The 26,831-nt window shown below is 46.5% G+C and overlaps 1 protein-coding gene across 1 annotated transcript in view; it reads left to right on the top strand.

Moving 5' to 3' along the window:
- Window positions 1–26,831, top strand: part of LOC146025881 (monocarboxylate transporter 2-like) — a 111,971-nt gene that overhangs the window by 27,383 nt on the left and 57,757 nt on the right. The window contains exon 3 of the mRNA XM_083156026.1: window positions 21,120–21,263. Coding sequence (XP_083012152.1) covers window positions 21,120–21,263 — 144 coding nt within the window. The remainder of the gene's footprint in view (window positions 1–21,119; window positions 21,264–26,831) is intronic.

The following is a 26,831-nucleotide window of genomic DNA, read 5'->3' as shown; positions in this document are numbered from 1 at the left end:
CTTAACTCTTCTTCCCTCTTTGTCCTCCCCTAATGTGTCCTGTCCTGTCACCTCTTTGCCCCCAGAGAACTCACACAGCTCGACACTCCTCTCTTGCATAGTCCTGGAGATGTTACTAAGAGGTTTCTTAGGCATTAACCAAAATTTCAAGGATGGTTAAGATAGTATCATTGAATGCCAAGGGCTTAAACTCACCCCAGAAAAGGAAGCTGGCGTTGGCTTATTTTCATAAATTGAAAGCACATGTTGCTGCTGTGCAAGAAACCCACTTCACCAAAATTTCCCCTCCAAAGTTCTATGATAATAGGTACCCACAATGCTTTACAGCAAATGGTCCCCAGAAAAAAGCAGGAGTGGCGATACTGATATCTGCTTCTTGCTCTTTTAATGTAGGTTCACAAATCGCTGACCCTGAGGGCAGGTTCTTGATTTTAGTAGGTCAACTAGAGGGAATCGAGACTACCCTAGTCACGTGCTATGCCCCGAACACCAACCAAATAGCATTTAGCAGGAAGCTCCTCTCGGTAGTACAGAAACACTCTAAAGGGGCCCTTTTGATATTGGGAGACTTCAATCTAGTTTTAGACCCGGTTATGGATAAAACAGGCTCACCTAGACGTGGTGTTCGCCGCCCCCCTGACCACTCAAAAAGATTTAAGCAACTTATTAACGAATACGACCTACAGGATGTTTGGCGAGCGAAGCATCCTGGTACTAGGGACTATACCTTTTTCTCGCATCCTCACCGGACGTACTCGAGAATAGATCTGGCTTTGTCCGACAAATGGACTCTGGCTTCTGTCAGCAAGGCCGAGATATTGCCCATTACATGGTCAGACCATTCCCCGGTGCTGTTGGTGTGGGATCTGAGATCTTTCCGAACCCCCCCTGGCCCATGGAGGCTGGGAGGCCTGGCATTGATTCACGCAGAATCAAGGAGGGCTATACAAGATGCTCTTTCATTATATATGTCTACCAACAACATAGATGACACTGGAGCTTTCAACCACTGGTGTGCTCTGAAGGCTGTGGTGAGGGGTTCCGCAATTCAGGCAGCGGCCAGATTAAAGAAAGCAAGCGCTAGGGAATTGGCTAAGGCGGAGGAGGACCTTGTTAGACTGGAGGCAGAACATAAGGCTAATCCTTCTGATAGAAACATCTATGCGGCCCTGACTCAAACTAGAGATAAGATCAATGCTGCTTCTCTACAAGAGGTACAGAAAAATATCTCTAAATTGAATCAACGCTATTACCTACTGGGCAACAAGGCGGGGAGACTCCTGGCTAGGAAACTGAGAGGGAGGAGGGCCAGGGCCAAAGTTGACCTCCTGGTCAACTCCAGAGGTGCTAGAGTTGTAGACCCCTTTCGTATAGCAGACACCTTCGCGGAATACTACGCTGAACTTTATAACTTAAATAGAGATTCGCACACTTCTCAACCGACTAAGACGGATATTAATGCCTTTTTAGATAGCATCAATTTGCCTGTGTTAGACTCTGGGACCTGCCGGGCCTTGGATAATCCCTGGACGTTGCTTGAGGTTGAAGCGGCAATTGATAGCCTGCCAAAGGATAAGGCCCCCGGTCCGGATGGTTACCCATCAAATTTTTTTAAATGCTTCAAGAAGGAACTAGGCCCAATTTTGCTTAACGTTTTTAATAAAGCCTCTCTGACAAAAAGCTTTCCTAAAGAAATGCTTGAAGCCCGAATAGTAACGATCCCGAAACCTGGAAAACCTCCCACCTCAGTGCAGAACTTCCGCCCCATAGCCTTATTGAACACGGACCTGAAATTATATGCCAAACTGATAGCGAACAGATTGGCCCCTCTATTGCCGTCACTCGTAGGTGACGACCAGGTGGGCTTTGTCCCGGGCAGGCAGGGCCCAGACAACACACGAAGAGTGTTTGATGTTGTTGAAGTGTGTGAACGTAATAAAACTCCACTGCTACTGCTTTCCCTGGACGCCGAGAAGGCGTTTGATAGATTACATTGGGAATACCTGAAGGAGGTGCTCTTAAAGTTCGGCTTTGGGGGGAGATTTCTGGACTCTATACTCGCGTTGTATTCATGTCCTTCCGCGAGGGTGTTTGTGAATGGTTGTCTCTCCTCTAGTTTTTCGATTTCTAACGGCACTAGACAGGGGTGTCCCCTGTCCCCGCTTATTTTTGTCCTGGCCATGGAGCCTCTTGCGGCTAGAATCAGGGCAGAAAATCGGATTGTTGGCCCGATTATTGGCGGCTTATCTCACAAAATATGCCTGTTTGCTGACGATGTCCTCCTCTGCATACAAGAGCCTGAAGGATCTCTGCCAGTGTTGCACGAAGTATTGGAGGCATATTCCTCAGTCTCCTATTATAAGCTAAACACGTCTAAGACAGAGGCTCTGCCGTTAAATATCCCTATTGCCTCTGTAGCTCGCATGAAGGACCTTTACAGATATGCATGGCAGGCGAAAGCAATTAAATATCTGGGAGTGTACGTCACCAAAGATTCATATGTAAATGAATGTAACTATATGCCACTCCTGGGAGCACTCAGTAAGTTAATTTCGGAGTGGTCTATGCACGAAATCTCTTGGCTGGGTAGACTGGCGGCCTCAAAAATGATCCTCCTCCCTAAGCTTATTTATCTATTTAGAGCAATACCTAGGAGACCCCCCAGATCCCTGTTCTGCAAATTTAACGCCCTGTTCACTAAATATATCTGGAAGGGCGCAAAACCCAGAATATCCAGGAAAATTATGGCTCTACCAAAGGTCCTGGGAGGAGTCGGATACCCCGATGTGGAAAAATATTATTCTGCCTGTAGATTGAGCCAAGCTAGGGACTGGCTGGACGCCAAGAAATTGAAACCCTGGGTAACCCTAGAAAATTCGTTAACATTGGGCGTCCCTTTGGGGGACCTCCTCTGGATTCCCCCTCGGGCCGTACCTAATAAAAATGAACTTAGCTCGGCCACTAAGACGACATTGGAGGTGTGGTCGGAGGTGCTGGGAGACTACGGGGAGGTCAGCCTACCATGTGCTGAATTATCGCTATCCGCTATCTCTACATTTATCCCAAATTTAAGACTAGATACCTGGCTGAGAGCGGGGATCACCTCTTTGGGGCAGATGGCACGGGAGGGACACCTGCTGCAGTTCTCCACACTGCAGGAGGAACATGGGCTACCTAAAAATGACTTTTATAAATATCTCCAGATACGCCACTGGCTTATGTCCATACGTACTGGCCCCACGGTGATTCAACCTGCCCCCAAAATCCTCACCTCCAGACTGTTACGCCAGACCCATAGGGGGGGGATCTCCCGATGGTACGACCACCTCATATCAAACACTAAACAGGGTAAGCTCCCAGCCCAGTTGAAGTGGGAAATAGACCTAAACGTTACATTTACTGAAAAGGAATGGGACTCCATATTACACGCGGGCTTCAAAATGTCCAAATGCTTGACTCACGCCGAAATGTTTTTTAAGTTATGTCACAGGACATATTTCACACCTACTAGATTACACGCCATCTGGCCACATGTTTCGCAAATGTGCTGGAGACAATGTGGAGGAGTGGGAACCATACTACATGTGTTTTGGGATTGCCCAAAGCTGAGCCCATTATGGAATGAAATAACTTCCCTTATTAACACTGTCCTTCGAACCACGGTGCGGCTAGACCCAACGCTGGCACTCCTGCACCGCTCTGATTTGATTTCCGGCAGCGACCTGTACATCCTGAGACATATACTAATCTCTACTAAAGCAGCTATTGGTCAATGCTGGAAATCAGTAGAGGTCCCATCGGCCCGGCAGATAGTTGATAAGGTCCATAAACACTTCCTTTTCGAAACCACAAATATCCACTATACCTCAGCAGCCACTTCGATCCACTTGAAATGGCTCAAGTGGAGTGAGTATAGAGAATCCCAGGGGATGTCCCTTGCTGAGGATGACACCTGGACCGTCTTGACCTTGAACTCTCCGAACCACTTATAACACTCTAGACCTTACTCTCTGCTTTGAAAGGTCCCTATACACAGAGTGAGTGCTGTCTTATGGAAATTGCTCTTTATATGCATTCCCCTATATGTCTGTCCCTCTCTCTCTCTCTCTCTCTCTCTCTTTCTCTCTTTCTCTTTATCTCTCTATACTTCTCTTCCCTTGTTTAAAGTTCCCTAAGTAATTCCTGATAAATATAGGTCATAATATATCTCGTATGAGCATTGTTATCAAATTATCTCTAATTTCAGAACAATTGACTGAATTACATGTTTCAATGCCTAACATATAGCTACTTGTATGTACTATGTCTATATGTATATCTGACCTAATAAAAATTTATTATATAAAAAAAAAAAAAAAAAAAAAGAAACAGTTGACATGAGTTTTTCATGATCTTTTCCCGAAAACCAACTTGTTCATTCTTTACCACCCCAGTGGGCATAGAGAGAATAAAATAGTGTGCCGAGCGCAGTTCGCCATGCGAGGAGATGCTGTACACTTATTTGGTGTAAATGTCGACATAGACACCAAAACAATGTGAAACACTCATGTTGACCTTTTTCACGTCGACGTGGACGTGCTGCTCATCCGACCTCTGACTCAGACAGCTTACCAGCAGCGGGGAATGGGAACGCATACGATACCAAATACGATATATCGTAGGTGATCCTGCCACCCAGGAAGCTTTCGGGCGGTTCAGAGGCATCAAATACAAATTCTCCCCTCTGAGAAGTCGCATAGTGTATGGGGGAGGGGTGCCGGACGCGTTCCCGACAGTCGGGATCCTGACAGTCATTTACCCGACGTCGGGATCCCGACTGTCAAAACGCCGACAGCCGGGTGCCCAACGGCCACCCGCTATTTTCTATCGTGGGGGTCCACGACCCCGTGGCGAGCGTAGCGAACCCGCAAGGGGCTTTTTTGCGCTCGCCATGCTGTCTGGGTCCAAGCAGTCGGGATCCCGACGTCGGGTTAATGACTGTCGGGATTCCGAATGTCGGAACCCCATACCACACCCTGGGGGATTTATAATAACTGTTACTCCCACCAGTACCCTGCTAAGATGCTCTAAAGCAGTGGTGTCAAACTCATGACCCTCCAGCTGTTGTGGAACTACACATCTCAGCATGCCCTGCCACAGAGCATGCTGGGACATGTAGTTCCACAACAGCTAGAGGACCATGAGTTTGACACCATTGCTCTACAGATAGCGCCTTAGCACATTGGGATGAGCAGACTCATCTTGGATGTTTAAGCTTATTTTTAACCTTGAATATCTAACTTTTGTTGGATTAGGAACAGTGAAAAGCACCTGAAAGTAAAATATTTCACTTTTGTTGAATTTCTGAACTTTGCACTAATTCAAACGGATAATACAAAGCCGACTAAACTCGACGTGACGTTTGACTTTGGAAGTAAAAGTTTGACTTCAGTAAAAGTTTTACTTGTGCAACTGAGGAACCTTCTGACTTGCCAAGCTGATTAAAGGAAACTACAGACGAGAGACGCTCTTTACATGTGTTCTGTACATGTATAGCGATGTAACTGAGCATAATGCTGCTTTGCTTTAAAGCTGACCACTCCTGACCATAAGTGACTCAGTCTGATTTGAGGGTCAGCTGTTGGCTGTGATGATTACAGACACCGGAGTGTTTTTAATAGTAGAGAGGTCTAATTAAGATTTGTACTGGTTGAGCTTTCATTGTTATGTTTAAAGTTTAACTTGGTGGTGGCAGCTACTTAAACCGGTTATGTAATGAAAAAGTAGTACAGTAATGTAGGAATGGCCAGCAGGGGGAGCACTGCCTCCGCCACCACCGCGCAGAATAAACGCACAGCATGTAGACTTCCTCCAGATACATCATTTTGAGAATCAGATTTGTTTTCACACTAGAAGGCTGGTTATTAAGGACCAATCAGGCTCCATACGGGGGTTGTATGGGACCCTATCTTGGCAGAATGCATCGTTAATGATATTGAGTGTACTTACTATTACTCTTATATATTTGGCTACATGTGTCAATCATCCTCAGAGTGTGTCTATAACGCTGGGCAGGGTCACACATGAAACTCCACCCCCCACCCAGCCTTATACATGCACACCAAATATAACATGTTGCCAAATGTAGCCACATATATAAGAGATATTGCCCCTGCACTACACCCCCCCCCCCGCGCAATAACGCACACCTATAATACACCCCCCGCAATAAACACACACATAAAACACAGACACGATCACTCTGCCCCGGCACCTGAGCTCTGGGAAGTCTTGCGGGATCTTGTGCTACCGCACACGCACTTTAAAGGCAGCACAATCCAACTCTCGCGGGAACTCCCTGTGCCACCCCAGCACACGCTCCGCACAGACAGTGCAGACCCATGCGCCCGCTGTTTCCTACTTCCTCCTGCGCCATCCCGAAGCGCTCATCCCGGCACAGGCGCCTTTACCCTGCGCCCGCTGCCTGCCACCCCCTCCGGCCACAATAGTACTGTGGCCGATGCCTGCCACCACTGGCCGCCGCAGACACTAAGCTCCCTCTCCCCTCAAACCTGCCTGTTCGCCGACACCAGCCCAGCACCCAAGAACAGAACACTGGCCACTATACCACCAACAGATACCTTTTTGGCTATATTCTAACTAAGCCTACACTGTGCACATATGCTACCTAGCCTGCACCACAACAACTAACACCCCTTAATGGTCCCACAATCCACCCTCCATACAAAACTAATACCACACACCCACTCTCTTTCCACCACTATACCACCAACCCATGCACTTTACACCTACCTAAACTTACAGCACAGCAACAAAATCCATAACCCAACATACCCTCCTCCACAACACCACACCCCCACCACCCCCACACACAATTCAACCACACACTATCTTTCAATCACTGTAGCAACAACGCTTCCACTCTACACACAGCCAAAGGCCCACATTTATCAATATCGCATTTACAATGCAATCTGCCCAGAATATTAACGCCCACGATTGCATTGTAAAATGCAAGCATTTTGGCCCAATGTATAACCTGCTGGGCACAGGGACAGGGAGCCCTGTCCCTGCGATGCCCAGAGCCTGGGGCTCTGCGCATGCGCCGTTACGCGCTGAATCCCACCCCCCTCCCCCAAACCCGCTCACCGCACTGCCCCTCGCCCACTGCCATGTGTAGCCATAGGCTACAATGGCCTATACCCATCCCAGAATGCCGATAGCCCCGGGGTGCAAAGCCGCCCTGCCCGATGTTCATACATCGGGCAGCTTCGCATCTCCCATATAAACCTATGGGGGATGCGTCCACCGGCGCTGCAGGGGGGATACTTTATACCACACACCTATAATTTTGCTACATATATAACTATCGCTCTTCCCCGGCACCTGCACTCACCCCTGTCTTGCGGGATCTCGCCCACCACCCACACGTTTAAGCCTGCACTATCCCACTCTCGCGGGAACTCCCAGCACGCACCGCACACACAGTGCCGTCCTGTGCACCCGCTGCCTAATACATCCTCCCGCCCCCATCCCCAAACCCTATTTATACCAATAAAACAAGCAACAACCCATTGCCAATGATATTTCATTACATCTTTTAATATTTCTTCTCTCACTACAATAGACATTATACAGATTCAGACACAAAATACAAACATAATTCCAAAATAAAATTAGTTAACGGTGTGAAGAGCGCCGGTAGGGCGCGATGAATCACCTAGCATTGTAATATATAACTCTCAGACAGCCCTTTCTGTGCAGTATCTTCTACTCTATCCTAAAGGGCGGGATGTATTAACATACATCACCCCCCTCACCACGCCCCTTCCACGATGCTAGCGCATATGTACTAACATATGCGGCTAACATCACGGTGCGGTGACGGAGGCCCCCCGCGATACCTGTGATGTGGTGTGGGGGGTCTCCATTACCTCCTGGGCTCTGCGGCGGTCCCCGGCGTCTCCTCCCCCCCCCCCCCTGTAGCTGGAAGGACATCCCGGCTGTGACATTCTGCTGGGTGAGGAGGAGCAGTTGCACGGAGGACGGGGAGGAGGGTCTGCATCTGCGGCATGCGACGGATGCCCATAGGCTTCTATAGGGTATCGCCACCCCAAGGTACATTAGAAAATGCGGTAAAACCCCCGAAAACAGGGGTTTTACCGCATTTTCCAATTAGCACATTCCGCCCCTAAGGTGCATGGGGCTATACACGATCTTCCCCATCTGATCAATTTGGAATGCAGATAAAGGTGGACATTACTTTTTTATGATTATTATTTTTAAAAGGCTTGTTCTTCACCGCACATGTTGGCACAGAGGGTGAATACAATAGTGTGCGGGGCACTGAACCCGGAGCATGGTGACACTAATTGGGGGCCATGAAAAAAACCTCCTGTGTCTACCTTTTTCCTATCGACATTTTTACCCTGTCGACCTTTCCCATGTCGACCTTTTGACCATGCCGGCCTATAGCATGTCAACTTTTTGGGGTACACCTACTGACTGTCTATCCAATAATCCACACCCAGCCTGCACACGGGCACTCTCCTCTCTTAAAGCGCCTCCTTCTGCTTGGCATAATATGCATTGGGGGCAGCGCTAGACACATCAGTTGTTCTAGATGCCCCCTTGGTACAGATTATCCCTCTCTTTTGGGCAGATGTATCAAAGCTTGTATGTATCAACACATTGGCTCCTAACTGTCATTTTTCAAACACTGCCTCTAACATCATAGTGTGATGCTGAGTGGTTGGTTTATCTGTCTCCAGTTTATATCTCTGCAAGCCTTGATACATCTCTCCCTAGGTTTTTTGGGGACATCTGCTGAGATGAGCCTTACCTGGGGAGTGTTGCTATAAACGTACGCCAGGTTATACCAGCACTCCCTTATCTAGGAGTGCTGGCCTGAAAAACTTATACCAGGTTATACCAGCACTCCCCTCATCTAGGAATGCTGACCTGACAAACTTATACCAGGTTACACCAGCACTCCCTCATCTAGGAGTGCTGACCTGACAAACTTATACCAGGTTACATCAGCACTCCCTCATCTAGGAGTGCTGACCTGACAAACTTATACCAGGTTACATCAGCACTCCCTCATCTAGGAGTGCTGACGTGACAAACTTATACCAGGTTATACCAGCACTCCCTTATCTAGGAGCGCTGACCTGGCAAACTTACTGTATACCAGGTTATACCAGCATTCCTAGATGACCTGACAAACTTATAACAGGTTACACCAGCACTCCCTCATCTAGGAATGCTGACCTGACAAACTTATACCAGGTTACACCAGCACTCCCTCATCTAGGAGTGCTGACCTGACAAACTTATACCAGGTTATACCAGCACTCCTAGATGACCTGACAAACTTATACCAGGTTACACCAGCACTCCCTCATCTAGGACTGCTGACCTGACAAACTTATACCAGGTTATACCAGCACTCCCTCATCTAGGAGTGCTGACCTGAAAAACTTATACCAGGTTACACCAGCACTCCCTCATCTAGGAGTGCTGACCTGACAAACTTATACCAGGTTACACCAGCACTCCCTCATCTAGGAGTGCTGACCTGACAAACTTATACCAAGTTATACCAGCATTCCTAGATGACCTGACACGTATACCAGGTTAGATCAGCACTCCCTCATCTAGGAGTGCTGACCTGACAAACGTATACCAGGTTACACCAGCACTCCCTCATCTAGGAGTGCTGACCTGACAAACTTATACCAGGTTACACCAGCACTCCCTCATCTAGGAGCGCTGACCTGACAAACTTACACCAAGTTATACCAGCACTCCCTCATCTAGGAGTGCTGAGGTGACAAACTTATACCAGGTTACACCAGCACTCCCTCATCTAGGAGTGCTGACCTGACAAACTTATACCAAGTTATACCAGCATTCCTAGATGACCTGACACGTATACCAGGTTAGATCAGCACTCCCTCATCTAGGAGTGCTGACCTGACAAACGTATACCAGGTTACATCAGCACTCCCTCATCTAGGAGTGCTGACCTGACAAACGTATACCAGGTTACATCAGCACTCCCTCATCTAGGAGTGCTGAGGTGACAAACTTATATCAGGTTACACCAGCACTCCCTCATCTAGGAGTGCTGACCTGACAAACTTATACCAGGTTATACCAGCACTCCCTCATCTAGGAGCGCTGACGTGACAAACTTATACCAGGTTATACCAGCACTTCCTCATCTAGGAGTGCTGACCTGACAAACTTATACCAGGTTACACCAGCACTCCCTCATCTAGGAGCGCTGACGTGACAAACTTATACCAGGTTAAAGTTCATGTCGGGCAGCTTGCTAAAACCCAGAACAAACTAAAGTGTTCCTTTGTCAAACACAGATAAAAGCAAGTAAACTAAGGAAATATGAGGAGTGAATATTGAATACCCCCTTCTGTCCCGAGTATTGCTCCCGCTAGGTGTGTGACAAGGCTTGGCTGCTGTCGTGTGTGTGACTCAGCGTCTCTGCGATCGATCAAGTTATAGTTTTTCCTAAAAATAGCTATTATTTAATATTCAATAAATCCTACTGGAACTGTTTAAACTGTCTCCACACTGTGTAGGCAGACATATTGGCCTGGTTCAGAACTGCAGGTAAACCGATGTGTGCGCTTACACATGCGTCCGCACGGAGGCAAAATAATCATTCGATGGTCTCTCACCATTGTAATGAATTTTCCTCCCTTCGTGGATAAGTCTATACTTACTTTTATCCTGGATGGAGATGGCCGAAATGGGGGCGGGAGCTAATGTCATGTGACGTCAGCCGCCCTTCCCAAGCTGCCATGGACATGCCTGCGTTCAATGTGCGCGCCCATAAAATGGTGGGCACCCCCTGCCATCCCATAACCTCCCACATGACCCATTCCATTAGGTACAAAATGCTCTGTCCCTGGACTTCCCTGCCAGTGGCAGTTACAGAGGTTGGACTCCAGCACAGTCCAATATTCAAAGAGGGGGAGTCCTAGAACAGTGTCGACCTGTTCTAGGTCACTGTTCTGGGACAAGGTTGACATGGGTCTAGGGGGACAGGGGTTTAGGTCGACAGGTCAATAGGTCGGCACAAGCATTTGGTTGACAGTGTCTAGGTCGACAGTCAAAAGGTCGACATGGGGTTTTTCACTGTTTTTTTACCCAAATGTCGACACACTCGACATGGACACAGTTTCCAGTGCGCCGAATCCCCTCGCACACAGTATTTTATTCTCTCACCATGCCCTAGTGGATGGTAGGGCATGAAATACCGCCTGTCGGCACATGTCGTCTCTAAAAACAGTGAAAAACACCATGTCGACCTAATGCTTGTGTCGACCTAATGACCTGTCGATCTAAACCCATGTCGACCTAGAACCATGTCAACCTATCCACAATGTCGACCTAACGGTGTTGACCTAATGACTGTCGACCAACTTGCTGTAGACTCAGTGACCGTATCCCTCTGCTCCTACCCTAAATCTCTGTCTTCACAGCTCCATATCCAGTAAGTTTGAAACACATCAGTGTCCCTGCAAAAATTGCTCTCACTTTCTGTTATGACACCTTTTAGCACGCAAAGAAGTCATTTGGTCCGTCAAGTGGCCTCTACTGGTCACTGGGGGTACTTCACCTCATAGAGGTGAGGAGTAGTTAGCCATATATATATATATATATATATATATATATATATGACCGAATGAAGGGCACACAGGGTCTTCAGATAGGTGAAAACAAACGGACTGGTTTATTACACAGTCATAGGTATGTCAACGTTTCGGGGTCGCCCCCGTCGTCAGGACAAGTAAAGGTGAATGAATGTATATATAGATAAGTTGGCTGATGGTGAGACCCCTTTAGTTGCAATCCACAAAGAGTTTTATTTTTATATTGTCATCGACATCGCTGCACATTTAATTTTGCTTGAAAATGTATGGTTGCGCTGTTGTTTTGTAGCCATAATGGCTTCCCCGCGCGGCTTTCAGATTTAGTACAGAACCTCCACAGGATGATAAACAATTTCCATGTATCGCTTCAGAAATTAGCCTCTTCCTCCCCTATCGTCTTTCTCTTCCGGAAATAATCCTGTCAGGTTATTTATATTGGTTTTACCTTGGTGAGAAAATTTCTCTTTATATATATATATATTCGGAAAAATTGTGCTTTATTTGTTTGATACAGAAAGGCCGCTTTATTTCTTTAGTAGTAATCTGGCGTATCGTGTTACATTGCTGAGTGCAGAGGGAAAAAGCCATCTATTGTGTGGGTAATGGGGCTTGGCTTGTATCACCGCGGCATTTAGGCCTAGTTACTATCGGAAAACCTTTAACTTGATTTGATTTCTGCAACTTCTATCTTGGTAAATTGCATTCATGTTTATTAGTTTTTTACACTGGAAAAATTTTACCAACAGGAGAATACAGGAGAACGGATGTACCATACATACAGTGGCACCCATTGGGGGGGGAGGGGGGGCAGGGGGGCAAACCCTATTGGATGGCACCAGAGCCGAATTTCCCATTAGGCACGTGCCTAGGGGCGGCACAAGTTTGGGGGCGGCACTTGGATGCCTGTGATGGTACTGTCAGCCCGAAATGTACCAATAACTGCAAAATATCCACTGTACTGTACTATATTCCATCTCAAATAGAGTGTAAATGGATGGGACATGCAGATACTGCCCCTGTAAACTGTCCTACTTAGTAAATATGTATTCATAATAAAAGAACATGTCACAGTTAGTGGCTTTTTTAACCCCTTCCCGACATTTGACGTACATTTACGTCATGGTCGGGAAGCACTTCCCGACACATGGCGTAAATGTACGTCATGGATTTAAACTGTCACCGCGTCCCTGACAGCAGACATGTCCCTGCATGCCCAGGGGGGGCTGCGATGCCGCCCCCCCGTCGGCGATCGCTGTGATTGGCTGTTCAGTGTGAACAGCCAATTACAGCGTTTTCCTGTGTCACCGGCGAATAACGTTCGCCGGTGACACGGGATCGGAGGTGATTGGTGCTGTAAAGTACAGCACCAATCACCGCGGGGTGTAAGGGTGACACTGGTGTCACCCCACCTCACCCCGCCCGCCCCCAAAGGCCGTGATTGGCCCGTCGGACCGACGGACCAATCACAGCCATGGAGGGGGGTTTAAACTAACGGTGACTGCACTGCAGACGCCATTCCGGTCTGGAATAGCGTGCAGTGCGGTCACCGTGCCACCTGCCGCCATATACTGACCAGAACCTTGCTCCATACTTACCTGATCACTGCTTCATCACTGCTTGATCACTGCTTGATCTGTGCTTGTAGTGTGCTGGATGCTTCCTGGATCCTGTTGCTACTTGTGCCTTCCTGTGCTGTGAAATTGTGCTGCTGCAGTGTAATAGCTAGATAGAGAGATAGATAGAGATAGATAGAGAGAGATAGAGAGAGAGATAGAGAGAGAGATAGTGTCAGAGAGTGCTATATTTTGTGCTGCTGCAGTGTGATATAGTTATAGATAGAGAGAGAGAGATAGAGAGATAGAGAGAGATAGAGAGAGAGAGATAGAGAGATAGATAGAGAGGCCTAGTGACAGAGTGCTATATTTTGTGCTGCTGCAGTGTGATAGTTATAGAGAGATAGAGAGAGATAGATAGAGAGAGATAGTGACAGATTGTGCTATATATTTTTTATATAACTGACTGCTGCCCCCTCCTTTTGTGCTGATCAGTATAAATTAACTGATCAGCAACTTTTTGGGGGCGCAGGTTTTTTTTTATATATAGATATACCTGTCAGTGCTGCTGCTGTAGTGTCATAGAGTGATAGATAGTGATAGATAGTGAGAGATAGTGAGAGATAGAGAGAGATAGTGACAGAGAGTGATAGAGAGTGTATATTTTGTGTCTGCTACCCCCCCTTTTTGGGGGTGCAGGTTTTTTAGTGTCCTAGAGTGATAGATAGTGATAGATAGTGATAGATAGTGATAGATAGTGAGAGATAGTGAGAGATAGTGAGAGATAGTGAGAGATAGTGACAGAGAGTGATAGAGAGTGACAGAGAGTGCTAAATTTTGTGTCTGCTGCCCCCGCCTTTTGTGCTGATCACTATATCTGAGGTGATCAGCAACTTTTTTGGGGGTGCAGAGGTTTTTTTTTCTCTATATATACCTGTCAGTTGCACTGTCAGTTGCACCAAAGGTTGTGCACCTGCTGCACCTCACTGGTAATCAGTGTCGCATCACTGATCACCTTTTTTTTTTTTTGTGAGTGCTGTGGGGTCTTTTTTTAATTTTTTTTTTACACACACTGTGATTTTGTGGGTGTCCTGTGGCCACTGTGCGCTGATCAGTGACGTACATCACTGATCAGCTTTTTCGGCACAGGGTTGATCTATTTTATTTTATTTTTTTGATCAAATTCCTGTTGCCTTTGAGCGCTGTTCAGTGACAGACGTTACTGACCAACATCTGTGCTCAGTTTTTGGCGCAGGACCTTTTTTTTTTTTTTTTTTTAACCCCTTCAATTTTTTATTTTTAACCCCTTCATTTTTTTTTTTTTTTATTGGTATAAAGTATTTATTTTTTTTCTGCACTACATACACACTACATACCCCCCGGGTTGAAATAAAGTTTGTACCCCCCCCTACACTATACACGTGTTGAAACATTTCACTACCAGTAACACAAAAATAAAAATGGCATCCCAAATGTCCTCCCAAATGTCCTCCCAAATGTCCTCCCAGTCATCCAGGAGAATGTATTCAGCGGAGGAGGCATATGCCCTGCTTGCTTCTGACTCTGACACAGCCAGTGATGCAAGCGGGGAATTTGAAGGATTCGCCTTAAGCTCCTCTTCCTCCTCTGATGATGAGGGACCCCCTCAAAGGCGCCCCCGTAGAGCAGCTGAGACCCCCCCCCCAACAATTGAACTCGTATGGACCCCACCACCAGACAATTTTGAGCCCCAGGTTCCTGAGTTTTTGGCCATGCCAGGAATCCAATTTGATTCCACAGGTCTCAGAGAAATTGACTTTTTCAAATTATTTTTCTCTGATGATTTTGTAAATTTAATGGTGGACCAAACTAATTTATATGCCCAGCAGTTTATTGCTCAAAACCCCACGTCATCATTTGCTAGGTGGACCCCTGTAGATGCAGTAGAGATGATGACGTTTTGGGGTCTGGTGTTTCATATGGGCATAGTAAAAAAGCCAGAAATTAGGCAATATTGGAGTACAGATGTTCTGTACAGTACTCCATTTTACCGTATGGCCATGACCCGGACTCGATTTGAGACAATTCTTAAATTTATACATTACACCGATAATGCACAGTGCCCACCCAGAGATGATCCCACCTTTGACCGGCTATTCAAAGTCAGGCCGGTCATTGATCATTTCAGTGCCAAATTTGAAGAGGTGTACATCCCTGAAAAATTTATTTGTATCGACGAGTCCCTTATACATTTTAAAGGAAGGGTTAAATTCCGCCAGTACCTTCCCAGTAAGAGGGCAAGGTATGGCATAAAAATGTATAAACTGTGTGAAAGCACCTCAGGGTACACCCACAGGTTTAGGGTTTATGAAGGGAAGGATTCAAGAATTGAACCGCCAGAATGCCCCCCCTCCCTCGTAGGTGTTAGTGGGAAAATTGTCTGGGATTTAGTGCACCCCTTCCTGGATAAAGGTTATCACCTCTATGTGGATAACTTTTACACTAGCATCCCCCTGTTTAAGGCCCTTGGTTCAAGAGGTACAGCAGCTTGCGGTACTGTGCGCAAGAACCAAAGAGGCCTCCCAAAAACGCACATTGCCCAAGTAATGAGAAGGGGTGAAAGCAGGGGAATATGCAACGAAAATATGTTGTTGGTCAAATATAAGGACAAGAGGGATGTCCTTATACTGACAACAATTCACGGAGACAGTACCACCTCCGTCCCTGTACGAGGTACCAGTACCCACACCTCAAAACCTAATTGTATCCTGGATTACAATAGGTACATGGGCGGAGTGGATCTTTCAGATCAGGTACTGAAGCCGTACAGTGCCCTGCGGAAAACAAAAATCTGGTACAAGAAGGTGGCCGTGTATATCATCCAGATGGCACTGTATAACGCTTACGTGCTATTCCGTTCTACCGGCCAGAGGGGGACATTTATGCACTTTCAAGAGGAAGTCATAAAGGGCCTAATATTTGGGAACCAGCAGGCAGAGGGCCCCAGTACTTCTAGTACTGGCCCCCGTATTGTACCAGGGCAGCATTTTCCTGATGAAATCCCCTCCACTGGAAAAAAGGGCAGGACACAAAAAAGGTGCAAAGTTTGCTATAAAAAGGGAATAAGAAAGCAAACTATTTTCCAGTGTGACACTTGCCCCGACAAACCCGGCCTATGTATAAAGGAGTGTTTTAAAATATACCACACATCTATGGAATATTAGGTTCATAATTTCACCGTGCTTCGGGGGTCTTGCTAATGCCACATAGCACCCACCATTCATTCCACCAGAATCTGAGCCGCAAAATCCAAAAATCACTCCTTCCCTTCTGAGTCCTGCCATGCACCCAACTGGTATTTTTTGGTCACATGTGAGGCATTGCCGTACTTGGGAGATATTGGGGCACAGATTTTGGGGTGCTTTTTCTCCTTCATTCCTTGTGAAAATGAAAAATTTTGAGCCAGAACTGCATTTTTGTGTAAAAAAATGTAATTTTTCATGTTCACTGCCCAGTTTTATCAAAATTGGTGAAACCCCTGGGGGTTTGAAATGTACACTATACCCCTAGATGAATTCCCTGAGGGGTGTAGTTTGCAAAATGGGGTCACTTGTGGGGGGGTTCCACTGTATTGGTGCTTTGGGGGTCTTGCTAATGCGACATAGCACCCACCATCATTCCACCAGAATTTGTGCTGCAAAATCCAAATATCACTCCTTCCCTTCTGAGTCCTGCCACTTTTTGGTCACACATGAGGCATTGCCGTACTCGGGAGAAATTGGGGCACAGATTTTGGGGTGCTTTGTCTCCTTCATTCCTTCTGAAAATGAAAAATTTTGAGCCAGAACTGCATTTTTGTGTAAAAAAATGTAATTTTTCATTTTCACTGCCCACTTGTATCAAAATTGGTGAAACCCCTGGGGGTTTGAAATGTACACTATACCCCTAGATGAATTCCCTGAGGGGTGTACTTCGCAAAATGGGGTGACTTGTGGGGGGGTTCCACTGTATTGGTGCAACATAGCACCCACCATTCATTCCACCAAAATCTGTGCTGCAAAATCCAAAAATCACTCCTTCCCTTCTGAGTCCTGCCATGCACCCAACTGGTATTTTTTGTTCACATGTGAGGCATTGCTGTACTCGGGAGAAATTGGGGCACAGATTTTGGGGTGCTTTTTCTCCTTCATACCTTCTGAAAATGAAAAATTTTAAACCAGAACTGCATTTTTGTGTAAAAAAATGTAATTTTTCATGTTCACTGCCCACTTGTATCAAAATTGGTGAAACCCCTGGGGGTTTGAAATGTACACTATACCCCTAGATGAATTCCCTGAGGGGTGTAGTTTGCAAAATGGGGTCACTTGTGGGGGGGTTCCACTGTATTGGTGCTTGGGGGGTCTTGCTAATGCGACATAGCACCCACCAAAATTCCACCAGAATCTGAGCTGCAAAATCCAAAAATCACTCCTTCCCTTTTGAGTCCTGCCATGCACCCAACTGGTATTTTTTGGTCACATGTGAGGCATTGCCGTACTCGGGAGAAATTGGGGCACAGATTTTGGGGTGCTTTTTCTCCTTCATACCTTCTGAAAATGAAAAATTTTGAGCCAGAACTGCATTTTTGTGTAAAAAAATTTAATTTTTCATGTTCACTGCCCACTTGTATCAAAATTGGTGAAACCCCTGGGGGTTTGAAATGTACACTATACCCCTAGATGAATTCCCTGAGGGGTGTAGTTTGCAAAATGGGGTCACTTGTGGGGGGGTTCCACTGTATTGGTGCTTGGGGGGTCTTGCTAATGTGACATAGCACCCACCAAAATTCCACCAGAATCTGAGCTGCAAAATCCAAAAATCACTCCTTCCCTTTTGAGTCCTGCCATGCACCCAACTGGTATTTTTTGGTCACATGTGAGGCATTGCCGTACTCGGGAGAAATTGGGGCACAGATTTTGAGGTGCTTTTTCTCCTTCATACCTTCTGAAAATGAAAAATTTTGAGCCAGAACTGCATTTTTGTGTAAAAAAATGTAATTTTTCATGTTCACTGCCCACTTGTATCAAAATTGGTGAAACCCCTGGGGGTTTGAAATGTACACTATACCCCTAGATGAATTCCCTGAGGGGTGTACTTTGCAAAATGGGGTGACTTGTGGGGGGGTTCCACTGTATTGGTGCAACATAGCACCCACCATTCATTCCACCAAAATCTGTGCTGCAAAATCCAAAAATCACTCCTTCCCTTCTGAGTCCTGCCATGCACCCAACTGGTATTTTTTGTTCACATGTGAGGCATTGCCGTACTCGGGAGAAATTGGGGCACAGATTTTGGGGTGCTTTTTCTCCTTCATACCTTCTGAAAATGAAAAATTTTGAGCCAGAACTGCATTTTTGTGTAAAAAAATGTAATTTTTCATGTTCACTGCCCACTTGTATCAAAATTGGTGAAACCCCTGGGGGTTTGAAATGTACACTATACCCCTAGATGAATTCCCTGAGGGGTGTAGTTTGCAAAATGGGGTGACTTGTGGGGGGGTTCCACTGTATTGGTGCAACATAGCACCCACCATTCATTCCACCAAAATCTGTGCTACAAAATCCAAAAATCACTCCTTCCCTTCTGAGTCCTGCCATGCACCCAACTGGTATTTTTTGTTCACATGTGAGGCATTGCCGTACTCGGGAGAAATTGGGGCACAGATTTTGGGGTGCTTTTTCTCCTTCATACCTTCTGAAAATGAAAAATTTTGAGCCAGAACTGCATTTTTGTGTAAAAAAATGTAATTTTTCATGTTCACTGCCCACTTGTATCAAAATTGGTGAAACCCCTGGGGGTTTGAAATGTACACTATACCCCTAGATGAATTCCCTGAGGGGTGTAGTTTGCAAAATGGGGTCACTTGTGGGGGGGTTCCACTGTATTGGTGCTTGGGGGGTCTTGCTAATGCGACATAGCACCCACCAAAATTCCACCAGAATCTGAGCTGCAAAATCCAAAAATCACTCCTTCCCTTCTGAGTCCTGCCATGCACCCAACTGGTATTTTTTGGTCACATGTGAGGCATTGCGGTACTCGGGAGAAATTGGGGCACAGATTTTGGGGTGCTTTGTCTCCTTCATTCCTTGTGAAAATGAAAAATTTTGAGCCAGAACTGCATTTTTGTGTAAAAAATGTAATTTTTCATTTTCACTGCCCAGTTGTACCACAATTGGTGAAACCCCTGGGGGTTTGAAATGTACACTATACCCCTAGATGAATTCCCTGAGGGGTGTAGTTTGCAAAATGGGGTAACTTGTGGGGGGGTTCCTAAATTTTAGCATCTTATGGTGCCTAGAAACCTACATGGTGCCTAAAAAATAATCTCATAAAAAGGAGGCTCCAAAATCAAGTAGGTGCTCCTTCTATTATGAAGCCTGTGGTTTGGTCAACGTGCACACTAGGGCCACATATAGGATATTTTTGAAAACAAAAGAATTGGGGGAATCAATTTTTAGTCACATTTCTCTAGTAAAATGTACTGTGTTCCTTAGAAAAATGTATTAAAATTGCAAATCTGCAAAAAAAATGAAATTTTGAAATTTCACCTACACTTTGTTTTAATTCCTGTGAAACACCTAAAGGGTTAACAAACTTCCAAAATGCTGTTTTGAATACTGTGAGGGGTGCAGTTTTTGAAATGGCATCATTTATGGGGGTGTCTCACATACAAGTCCCTCAAAGTCACATCAGAACTGAACTGGTCCCTAAAAAAATCAGTGTTTGAAATTTTCTTGAAAATTTGAGAATTTGCTATTCATATTGTAAGCCTCCTAGTGTCCCAAAAAATTAAAAGGAAGTTGAAATAATGATGGAAACATAAAGTAGACATATGGTCTATGTTAGTTATTAACTATTTTGAGTGGTATGATTATTTGTCTCACAAGCAGAAAATTTAACATTTTGCAAATCGCTAAATTTTCCATTTTTTCACGACATTTTGGTATTTTTCACAAAAAAACACAGACTGTATCGACCCAAATTTACCACTAATTTGAAGTACAATGTGTCACGAAAAAACAATCTCAAAATCACTGGGATAAGTAAAAGCAAAAAAAAGTTATCCCCACTTAAGTGAGACATGTCAGATTTGAAAAAAATGGCTCTGTCAGGAACGCAAAAACTAGCTCTGTCAGGAAGGGGTTAAAATAAATCCTTTATATTGGCTATTATCAAATAAAAATAATATAATTAGACAGGGGGTGGGGGGCGGCGTTATTGTTGTGCCTAGGGGCACCGTCATCCCTAAATCCGCCCCTGGATGGCACCAAATTAGCACAGCTGCTCTGCTAGTCTGGTGTCACACCCTTGGATAATGGTGCCTATTTATTAAGCAGTGGAGAGAGATATAGTGCCAACAATCAGCCAATCAGCTCCTGACTGCCATGTTACGGGCTGTGTTTAAAAAATAATAGGAGCTGGTTGGCTGGTACTTTTTCTCCATCTATCTCTCTCGAAAGCTTAGTAAATAGACCCAAGTGTCACCAAGCAGCAGTAATGGATGGCACTGTGCCAGGAGAAACTGGGGGCTATCCTCCGGTGAGCTGGGCACACCCTCAGCCTGATGAGATTGGTGCAGGACTTGTGGACACGCCCCCAAAGCATCATCCATTGAGGGGAATGGCTTAGTGGACACAGGCCTATTGCCCTGGTGATTTCTGTCCTCCCTGATCTCGCCTTATGGCGCCTGCCTTATGATTTGACAGGGGTACCGCCTCAGTCAAACTCCCCACTGGAGCAGGCACAAAGCCACGCCCCATTTCATACACATGGTTTGCACCAACCCTATTATTATGTGAACCACCATATTATGTTGGTGCCTTGAGTTCATTGTGTAATAATCATCATGTTTAACATGTTGTTTTAGGTCCCATCAGTAGTATTTTGGTAAACCGGTATGGCAGCCGGCTGGTGGTAATCGTTGGGGGCCTCCTGAGTGGAACGGGCATGATTTTAGCCACCTTCTGCACAAGCATCATACAGCTGTACATCTGTGTCGGTGTCATTGCAGGTAATGAACCATTATTTCCTCATTTACGGTATTTAATCTCTCTTAACATATGGATTTGTTGCTAGGCAGGTGACATGCCAATCAATGGGCTGACTGGCAATGTGCGTTTTACGATAAGGGAAAGACTCAAGGTTACAGTCGGTAGTCACCATTTCATTTCACATTAACGTATGACGTAAAGGTTGGGTCAAAAATGTGTATTTTACGGGTGAAATCTACTAAGATGTGAAATACACTTCACAGGTCATGTGCTATGGGCAACCAATCACATCCTGTCTACTATCTTCTAGAGGGTGGTAAATAAATAAGAAGTAGCTTCTGATTGGTTGCCCATGGCAACATGACCTGTGAAGTGTATTTCACATCTTAGTAAATTTCACCCAAAATATCAACCAATCATTTCCCAACTGTCATTTTTCAAAAAGAGCCTGTAACTATGACATTTAGGGGCTGATTGGTTGGTACTCTCTCATGGCTCATTGGCTTAGTACATCTCATGCAATAACATGAAGTAAATCGTGAAAAATATGTAATACCCTATGCTGTAATTAGGTGGACAGCTTTCCTTAGCCGGACACTACAGGAAAATATTGGGAGCAGGGTCACAAACGTTCATCTCTTTCTATGTCCGCAGGCGTATGATGCTGCACATTTGCAGTGACGCCTTGCTCAGGGTTTTGCCTGAGCAGCAAAGCGATCAGTATTACTGCGCACCCTTCACCTCCATGCACCATAGTCCTGACACCCATTGCAACAGTGATAAGTCTTCGTCCCCCTCCCCCCGGTCGACAGGCATTGGGTTGACTACTGAAGATCAACAGGCTTTAGGTTGACACCTGACATAGGTTGACATGGCTATGGTCGACAGGGTTGGAAGGTTGACACAAGCGTTATGTCTTCAATGGGAGGGTCAAATGGTCGACATGGACAGAGTCAAAGTGTACCACCCCACTCGCCCTGTTTCGGACGCGGTTCCTCGCTGCGCTGCCTGCAGTTTCCCAGTGGTGCAGTCCTCACCCCCTGAAAGCAATCATGGCTTCGCACATGCTCACAGAAGCTGAGATCAGTCGGCGATCCGATGGGCTTTGGAATCAGTGTCCAACGGTTGATATCTGTCCCAAACTTTATATATATTTGGAGACATTACTTCCATCTAATTAGGAACATCAGTGATTGCTAACCACCTGTTACCGATGTTCACCCCTAGTACAAGTGTATTATACTCTGCTCAATCTTACTAAATAAATATGTATGTAATTCTGTAGAATGCTAATAAATAAATCATGTATTAATAACTAGGTTCTATGCATGTGTCTCTTATATACAGCCGCTATACGAGCCTACAGACTCCAGGCAGTCAGTCAGGGATAGCTATAGTTAATATGTGTAAGGCAAATGTGACATCATAATAAGGTGATTGTGACATCATAGTGACATCACAGGCTTTGGAACCCTGGAACCCTGTGAGTGTTCCACTGCCAGTCATTGCTCACTTAACCTTCGGTTAGTTCAGCAGCTTTTCGTTCTCTGTTACTTATTGTTCAGTTGAACCGCGATTTATTCCAGGACCATGAGTTCCTGCATTATTATTATATTGATATTCCTCCTGGTACCTGGGGAGCTCTATGCCAGGCCTCTCCCAGCAGGACGGACACAAGACCCAATGGACGAAGCCGCCGTGGAACAACTTAATGAGAAGACTCATGAACATCAGGAGCTTCATCATGGAGGCCATCAGATTCGGCATTATGTGCGCCACCAGGAACATCACCATGGGCGCCATCAGATTCGGCATTATGTGCGCCACCATGAACATCACCATGGGCGCCATCAAGAGAGACATCATGGGCGTTATCAGGAGCATCATCACGGGCACCTCCAAGAACAGCATGAGGTGCGCCCCAAGGAACAGCGCCAGACACGTGGAATTGTCCAGAACTTTGTGTATGGATTGCTGAAGTGGCTCCTGATTTCCGGGGCAGTCTACATTATATTTATTTGCCTGAGCATCTACTGCGGCTACAAGTTCCTGCACAGGTATGGAGATCAAATACCAGCCGGCATGTTTTAAGGATGAATGTAAGACACTCCTACGTCCACCTGCGGCTCGTCCATCTGGCAGATACATCAGCAAAGGGTCAAGATCAGAGCGTCTGCGTCACCAAGCAAGACTCCAGCAAGCAGCATCATCTGACTGCAGCATCTCAGCATCGCCCATGATACATCTCAGCGGTGCCTCTCACCTCATTGCCCCAGCAGCACCTCAGCAGTGCCTCAGTGATGTCTCTCACGTTACTGTATCTCGCTGCCCCAGCAGCATATTAGCAGTGCCTCCCGTCACATTGCTCCTGCAGCATCTCACATCGCTGCCCATAGGAGACTGATCGGCATCTGCAAACTCACATTTACCAAAATAAAATGGTTTATAGATACAGTAAAAGGCAATAATGTGTGTGTGTGTGGTTTTATTCATTGGTTAGGGTTAGGTAGCTAGACAGGAGGGTTAGGGGGGGACAGGGGGTGGTCATGCGTATGTATCCCTTTTGTCTTAAAGTTGAAAGCTATATAAAAAATCAAATGTATACAAAGAGTGATAACTATTCAATGCAAATATTTCCCTACAACACAGATGATGACAATGGCAGGTATTCAATGCCGGTGCGAGCGGCCGGCGAGGGGGTTAAACAGTGAGGATTGCTGAAAACCAGCGTTCCTCGCTGTTTAACCCCCGCGCCGGCCGCTCGCACTATGCAACGTTCTGGGGAAATCCTCGCCGTCACAGGACGGCGAGAATTCCCCAAAACAGCAGCCTCTGGAGCCGCATCCGCCAATTCCCACTCGCTCAAAAAACGGAGCGAGGGGAAATTGGCGTATGAGGGGGCTGTGTTGAATGCTGTCAGGGTGAGTGGTGACAGCGAGCAGGAAGCCCTGCTCGCTGTCACCACTCGCCGAGAGCATTGAATACCTGCCATTATGTATGTTGTACTAGAAATATCTCACACAGGCTTAATGACGTTCCTCCTGAAGGACCTATTTTTCCTAACAGGTAACTGGGCAACAAAAAAGCGGGAGCCGGACGTCTCACCGACAGTCGAGATTCCGACAGTCATTACTCCGACGTCGGAATCCCGACTGCTCCCTTGTGGGGGTCCATGACCACCATAGAGGGAGAATAAAATAGGTGGCGAGCACAGCTCGCCACCGTGCTTCATTGCGCTTCATTGCGCTCCCCCCGATGTGCAGTCAGGATTCCGACGTCACGCAAATGACTGTCAGAATCCCGACTGTCGGTGTGTTATACCACACCCCAAAAAACCATCTTGGAGTCTTATTTGCAAGAAGAATTTTTGTTACGGACCTAAAATTACTCTAATGACAAGTCAGCAAGAGGAGAGCTGTGTACGAGCGATCACATCCTCTAATTAATGCTAGTAAAATGAAATTATAATAAATTAGATTTGTGCCAGTGGAAAATTAATGATGAGATAATAGGGAGCTGTAATTGATTATCACCTAAATGGGTAGCTGGCGTTCATCCGTAGGCTGCGGAAGATGCTTTTTGCCTGGGAATGTACCCTGTCTATCTGCATACCAGATCATGGGATTAGGCTGCCAGTGTTTCCCTTATACAGAACCTGCAGCGCTAAGGATGCCAATCCCGGGTCATTATTTCAATCCCAGGACTGAAAAAATTCTCAATCTCAGGATTCCCGGGATTGAATTGTTCAATGAAAATGAGTCATTGCGTTCAACTGGGATACGGTCATTAGGTTTGTGCAGACTTGTCTGCAGGGTCGCAGTCACTACAGGGTCGCAGTCACTACAAGGTCGCAGTCACTACAGGGTCGCAGTCATTACAGGGTCCCCGTCACTGCAGTGTAGGATCGCAGTCACTACAGGGTCGCAGTCACTGACGTGAAGGGTCGTAGTCACTGCCGTGAAGGGTCACAGTCACTACAGGGTTGCAGTCAATGCACTGTAGGGTCATAGTCACTGCAGTGCAAGGTTGAAGTCACTACAGTGCAGGGTCACAGTAACTACAGTGTTGCAGTCACTGCCGTGCAGGGTTGCAGTCACTGCCGTGCAGGGTTGCAGTCACTGCCGTGAAGGGTCGCAGTCACTGCCGCGAAGGGTCGCAGAAACTGCCGTGAAGTGTCGCAGTCACTACAGGGTTGCAGTCACTGCAGTGTAGGGTCACAGTAACTACAGTACAGGGTCTCAGTCACTACAGGGTCGCAGTCACTACAGGGTCGCAGTCACTACAGGGTCGCAGTAACTGCCGTGCAGGGTCGCAGTCACAGCCGTGTAGGGTCACAGTCACTGCAGGGTCGCAGTCACTACAGGGTCACAGTCTCTACAGGGTCACAGTCACTGCGGTGCAGGGTCGAAGTCACTGCAGTGCAGAGTCGCAGTCACTACAGGGCATAGGTGCCGATTCTGTGGTTGCTCAAGGGCCCGAGCACCCACGGAAATTGATGAGCACCCACGGGCCCGAGTCCTGCTGCTGGGCCGCCATATTAACTTGCTAGGTTGCGGCCATCTGGGAAACAGTATGCCGGGAAGAGTGTATTCTGTCCGCGGAGTACCTGCACTGTGGGGGTATTTATGTACCTGCAATGTGGGGGCATTTATGTACCTGCATTGTGAGGGCATTTATGTACCTGCACTGTGGGGGCATTTATGTACCTGCATTGTGAGAGCATTTATGTACCTGCACTGTAGGGGCATTTATGTACCTGCACTGTGGGGGCATTTATGTACCTGCACTGTGGGGGCATTTATGTATTTGGAACTCTGTTGCCGTAATTTGAATATTGGAGACAACTGTGCTCCGTAATATAAATTGGTATTATTTTGTGGCCACACCCCTTCCCCATGAAGCCATTCCCCTATATTTTTGGCTTGAGCACCTACACAGTCACTACAGTGCAGGGTCACAGTCACTACAGTGCAAGGTCTCAGTCACTACAGTGGAGGGTCACAGTCACTACAGTGGAGGGTCACAGTCACTACAGTGGAGGATCACAGTCACTACAGTGCAGGGTCTCAGTCACTACAGTGCAGGGTCACAGTCACTACAGTGCAGGGTCACAGTCACTACGGTGCAGGGTCTCAGTCACTACAGTGGAGGGTCACAGTCACTACAGTGCAGGGTCTCAGTCACTACAGTGCAGGGTCTCAGTCACTACAGTGGAGAGTCTCAGTCACTACAGTGCAGGGTCTCAGTCACTACAGTGGACGGTCACAGTCACTACAGTGCAGGGTCTCAGTCACTACAGTGGAGAGTCACAGTCACTACAGTGCAGGGTCGCAGTCACTACAGAGTTGCAGTCACTGCCGTGTAGGGTCACAGTAACTACAATGCAGGGTCTCAGTCACTACAGGGTCTCAGTCACTACAGGGTCGCAGTCCCTGCCATGCAGGGTCGCAGTCCCTGCCGTGCAGGGTCGCAGTAACTGCCGTGCAGGGTCGCAGTAACTGCCGTGCAGGGTCGCAGTCACAGCCGTGATGGGTCGCAGTCACTACAGGGTCACAGTCTACAGGGTCACAGTCACTGCTGTGCAGGTC

Source organism: Crinia signifera, chromosome 8 (genome assembly GCF_055691185.1).
Source record: "Crinia signifera chromosome 8, ASM5569118v1, whole genome shotgun sequence".
Taxonomy (NCBI): Eukaryota; Metazoa; Chordata; class Amphibia; order Anura; family Myobatrachidae; genus Crinia; species Crinia signifera.
Note: the sequence above shows the minus strand (reverse complement) of the source record. Positions and strands in the feature narration are given on the sequence as shown.